The sequence below is a fragment of the Lactuca sativa genome, chromosome 4, assembly GCF_002870075.4.
Source record: "Lactuca sativa cultivar Salinas chromosome 4, Lsat_Salinas_v11, whole genome shotgun sequence".
Taxonomy (NCBI): Eukaryota; Viridiplantae; Streptophyta; class Magnoliopsida; order Asterales; family Asteraceae; genus Lactuca; species Lactuca sativa.
Genome location: NC_056626.2, coordinates 83,954,309 through 83,960,235, shown reverse-complemented (window position 1 = coordinate 83,960,235; position 5,927 = coordinate 83,954,309). Strand labels below are relative to the sequence as shown.

Here is a 5,927-nt window from a genome sequence, read left to right as displayed (position 1 = left end):
TTCTATGAACTTTTGGGACGTTACATCTACCATCAAGCATGGAGGCTAAGGTTTCGAGTTGAGATGATGGAGGCTGAAGGAAATGACCTAACCTTTGAGTTTATGCCTTTAAATACAGAAGAAACCCTAATCTTCATGGGCTTGGGCTGCAACACTCACCGTGTTGTGGTGACTACCTCACCACACCGTCATCACCAATCTGACACGTTCCTTATTTAAGTGGCATTGCCATGCTGTGGTCCATAACATACCACAGATTGGCATAAGGTTTTTATAAAACGAGTGTTACACATATCGTAGGAAGTATATCTAAACCTAGTCTCCAAACCAAAACATTTACCTTTATGAGAACAAGTCTCTCCCACCTCGTAGATCTAGAAGCGAAAACCAACATGTGCTCATCAATGCATGTTCGAAAACCAAAATGAGCTCCTCCGAGCTAGACAACAAACAAACCCATTTTCCCACTAAATAACTGAACATTAGTGTCATTGTCTTATAAATGTATGAATTTGGTCTTGGATGCATTATTCTTCTTCTCTTAATGTTTTATGCAATTTTGCTCTTAAAGAACATATAACAAAGAATAATCTATTTTGTGTTCCTAATCTCAGATTCCGCTTAAAATCCAAATTGTATTTTCTTGGATCGTCTAAAAACTAATTTCATGTAAACTCATGCAATATAATTCAAATAACATATTTTCAAAAGTCACACATAATATGTGAAATTATCTTGTTTGTTTGTTTGTTTGTTTTTGTTTTTGTTTTTTTTGTTTTTTTTGTTTTTTTTTTTTTTTTTTTTGATATTATGATCCTATTTTCTAACTATAATTATGTTTTTACAAGAATACAACATCATCAAGTTTGACTAATCATCTACCTACTTGAAATTATGTAAATTTTATATTACATACGGAGTATTGTTTAATAATTAATAGAATATCTGAACGGTTGCTTAATAATAATGAGAAAATAAATAGAACTTTGTTACCATACGATAACTTTTAGGTTTAAGTAATGATACAACAAATAAAACGAGATTTAGAGTACTTACCAAATATTTCGCATTTATTGGGATAAACATATTATATCGATCCATATTCCTTTTTCAAAAACAAAAATTGAAGTTCTAAACCTGTTGGTTGCTGACTTTTGAGATTATTTTTTGTAATTCATTCATGGGATTCCATTCTGAATGTGTGGCCCATATTCATAGCCCAATTGGTGATGTCACCATCAACACAAAATTGCGGGCAAATCGCCACAAATCGCCACTCTCACAAGAAACCGTCAGTGGCACCACCTTCTCTAAGTCTATTGCACCACCGGCCGCCGCCACCGTTTTACATCGTCAATGCCGGTAAGTTTTCTTTGATTTCACCTACTCATTAACATCAACATGTCCTTTAACAAAGAAACCAAGTCCTTTCCTTCTCACTTCATCACTTGTAACTTCACTCCCACCATCTTCAATCTTCCGGCGAACATCAAACTCCGGGAAGTCTTTCAATTGAGAAGGAAATTAATTCCTTTGTTTGATTCAATTATCTTATAATGAGATTCTTGAATAATGTATATACATCTTGTTTCAACTTCTTTATCTAAGTTGCTGCGATTGTAGTGGGTTTGATGTGTTCGATGAAAGTCCCAACAGAATACAAAGAATTCATTAATCTTCAACAAATAAATAATCATCGAACAAGATAATCTGATTCCCATTTGCTATTTAGCAATAGGATCTTGGTATTTGAATATTCGATGATATGAGATTTTACATTTCGTAAATGTCCTAATCAATGTTTTTATAAAGCACTGTTTTCACGTATTGGAATCAAGATCACTCTGTTAGTGTTAGAAACTCGTAATCTTGTAATCTTTTTGATTAATTATATCATGCGTTCAAAATATATACTATAAATGTAATTAATTATGCGTATATCTGATTGATTATATATATTATATATACATCCTTTCTTTTTGTGGTAGATAAAAGCTGGAAGAAAGATGGCATGGTGTTCTCATTGTGGAAGAATTTGTAACACATCTCATGATTATCCCACCAACAATACGTGAGTAGTTTTACCAACATTCATTGACCTTTTTGACCATTTTACCCTTGTGGTTCAACTGAATGAATCCCATGATTTTACATTTCAGATCATGCCTTGATTGTGGGAAAATTTTATTTGAAGGTATATTAATAAATTGTTTTTATATCTTTTCTGTTACTTTTAATAATTTTGTTATTTGTCTCACTTGTTTTATGCTACAGGGAATTTAACAACTAATGAATCGATATACAATAATAGGATTTCACATGCCACACGACATTATAAGGTTCATACTTTGAGGACATTTTAGGCATAAAGTTACTAAAATAGAAACATGATAAATTCTGATGTTCTTTAAGATTGATGATAGATAATTTCAGGGAAGAGAGACAATTTGGTGTTCTCATTGTATAAGGAAAAGTCATATAGCTCATGATCATACCAGTGGAATCATGTAAGTAGTATTCACCATAATAATTTCTCTCTTTTTTTTTTTTTTTTTTTTTTTTTTTTTCTCGTTTTTAATTTGAATTTTTTGTTATAATTTATTAGACAATGTGTTGATTGTGGGAAAGTATTGTTGGAAGATAAAAATGTCAAGAATGCTACAGGAGGGGTAAGATTTCTAAAAATAGCCTCTTCACATATGATTCGTTTTACTACTTTTTACTATTTGGATTTAATTTAATTATATTTTAAAAAAATAATTTGTATTCTTTGTTGACCAGAAAGACAAAAGACCGAAGCTTGCTCAAACTAAAAAGAAGGTTTGTCACAATAACTTTTTTACCATGTGATACTCTTTTTAAATTAATCTACAAACTATAAAGATTTTCATTAAATTATATGTCAATTCTATAGGTGTATTATTTTCTGACATTACTATTTCTTTTGTCTGTATTGTAGAGATCGAGTTCAAAAATGAATTATGACGTAATAAATACACTCTTAGGGGAAAAGGTAATCAAGTTGTTGATCTATTGATTTGGATATAAGAAATTTTTGCATCCATATTTGATATTGTAAAATTTTTTATCATAATTAAAAGTAGTGTTTTAAATGCAAGAAATAACAACATAATTTCATTTACTTGTTTAATCACAAGCTCTTTTATTCATATATATTATTCACTTTTCTTGCAGCCAATTCCGATGAAGGAAGAAGATGAATGTAGCAAAAGTGATGGTAATGAATGGAAGGGTTATGATAATGAACACGAGTCTTGCAGTTATGATTATGATTATGATTATAATTATGATGGTGGTGATGAAAATAATGATTATTGATCACCAAAATGTGGAATTAAAGTCTTAAACATCGAGATGTGGTAAAAAAAAGGTCATTTTTCGGCTTCTTTTTTTCGATAATTATTTATTTTAACCTTGTCCAAGGCAAAGGTTGAATCACTAAGAAATTTTGAGACATGGTTTTTTTTTTCTTGACTGTGGGTGACATTTTACATGAATGTTAAATCATATACAAGTATTTTTTTATTTTGATTTTATTTTTTTTAAATAAGTAAAGTTATCATCTACGGTGAAACACCATCTAACATTCCATATTGGGCGTGTTCGGCACGAAGCGTTTTAGAGCATTTGAGAACTTCTAGCTTCTAGCGTTTGACAAAACGTTCCGTTTAAAACAAAAAGTCTCGTTTGGCACTACAAGCTTCTAGCGTTTAGTTTAATCAAAACGCTCCAAATCCAAATGCTACTTCATGTAGCTTTTAACAAAACGCTACAAACTACCTGTTACAAGCTACCCGCTACCAGCTAGTTTTGCCGAACACATCCATTGTGGTTTTATGGTGGAGCAACACTAATAAGTTTTGTATTTATTTGATAAATAGTATTAGGATCAAAATAATTAGATATTAAGAAACAACTAGTAAATTGTTGCATAAAGATTAATTCTGAAGATAAATATGATACCATCTCATTATTATTAATTTAAATTGTTTATATAAAATTTTTATTTAAATGCATTAAGATTGATATTTAAATTTTGACTCCTTTTTTGAAATATTCGAGCATTCATTGCATTTTATTGGGGATTTAGTCCATATGATTTACTAATTTACTCAAATTTGCAAGTTTTGTCCAATATTTATTCTTTTAAGACCCATATTTTTATTGCAATGCCAAAGGAACTAAATACATAATACAATGCAACATTAAGGATGACTTCAAAATGATTATATCGTTAAAACCAAACATGTAATTTTAAGTAAAACATATGTATAAAATTTATAGTTTAACTTTTAATAAAAAATAACTGAAAAATATACATAGAAACACATTATGTAAAACTAATAATTAATGGAAAGTAAATCAAGGAACCAATTACATTGATTATTGTTGTAAAGTAAATATTGTAAATTTGTCTATTATCATCTCCATAATTACGTACATATTTTTATCTTTTTCTTCTGTATATATATTTTGATATCAATCCCTGTGATAATAAGTTCTTGATTTTCAAATCCTATCATGGTATCAGCCTAATATATCGATCCTTCCTCCCTAAAAACTTTCAATTCTTCTTCATCCTCCATGGCTGGTCCTTCTTCCTCAAACAATTCTACCTCTGTTTCTCTACAAACTCTTATTCATCTTCTCACCATTAAACTATCATCTACAAACTACATATTATGGAAAAATCAAGTAACTTCCATCCTATCCTATCAAGGACTTCTCGTCCATGTCACTGGCTCCATCTCTCCACCACTAGAAACCATCCTTGTTGATGGAAAACTATCTCCTAACCCTGCCTTCTCCATCTGGCAAAACTCTGACCAACAAGTCCTCCTTATCCTCCAATCTTCGCTTACAGAGGAAGCCGTGTCGGAGACTCTCGGTTTGTCTACTGCTCTTGAGGCAGCCTATATCCATGACTCACCAGAACGGATGCATATATTACGTGACTCTCTCCGACAATTACAGAAGGGAGCCTCTTTCGTTGTTGAATATGGACGGACATTCTAGAATCTTTGTGACCAACTCTCTGCTATCGGTCATCCTGTTAATGATTCTGAGAAGAGTCACTAGTTCTTATGTGGCCTCGACTCTTCATTTGAAACCTTCTCCACAGCATAAAGAGCTATTACTCCACATCCTTCTTTTCGAGATCTGCTTTTAAAGGTTGAGAGCCATGAGCTGTTTCTAAAATCCATTCACGCTAACCCAGCTCCTCAGGCAACCTTTGTGGATTCCCATCAACATAAAAGTCATACTGCTTCTCGAGATCGTGGACAACAAAAGACTCGTGGTGGAAATTCTTCTGGTCGTGCACGTGGACGTCGGCCAACCCATTGCTAACTTTGCCGACAACAAGGACATTATGCTTCATCTTGTCCAAGTCTTGCAACTTATGCCCAACGTGCTCCTACAATCGATGCAAATTGTTGCCCATGCTTTTCATAATCAGTGCAATGTTACTACAAATTCCCCCGATTGGTACGTTGATTCTGGAGCATCGACACACATGACAGCCTCTCTGGATGGTCTTAACACCAAAGCTACATACAATGGTACTGATTCAGTGACTATTGCAAACGGTAAAACACTGCCAATATCACATATTAGCACTTCCTCTATCACTAATCTTCCTTTACTTGACGTTTTGGTGGTTCCCCATTTAGCCAAAAATCTCTTATCAATCAGCAAACTAACCAAGGACTCTCCTGTTGATGTGTTGTTATCTGACAAATTTTTTCATATTCAGGATCGACACACACAGGAGGTTTGAGCACAGGGAACTTGTGAAAACGGGTTATACATTCTTCGTCAAGGGAAAAAGGCTTTTGTTGCAACCCTCTCTTCTTCTCACTTAAAAGCATCTTATAAACGATCGCATAGCTAAATCGGTTACACTT

At 32.7% G+C, this 5,927-nt stretch overlaps 1 protein-coding gene across 1 annotated transcript; it reads left to right on the top strand.

Moving 5' to 3' along the window:
- Positions 1–814: 814 nt before the first annotated feature.
- On the top strand, positions 815–3,552 carry LOC111917468 (uncharacterized). Its single transcript, XM_023913157.3, has 9 exons — positions 815–1,362; positions 1,989–2,071; positions 2,160–2,194; positions 2,275–2,339; positions 2,434–2,507; positions 2,606–2,669; positions 2,782–2,820; positions 2,960–3,013; positions 3,196–3,552. The coding sequence occupies exons 1-9, from the start codon at positions 1,357–1,359 to the stop codon at positions 3,337–3,339; spliced, it is 564 nt and encodes a 187-aa protein (XP_023768925.1). The 5' UTR covers positions 815–1,356; the 3' UTR covers positions 3,340–3,552.
- Positions 3,553–5,927: the final 2,375 nt, after the last annotated feature.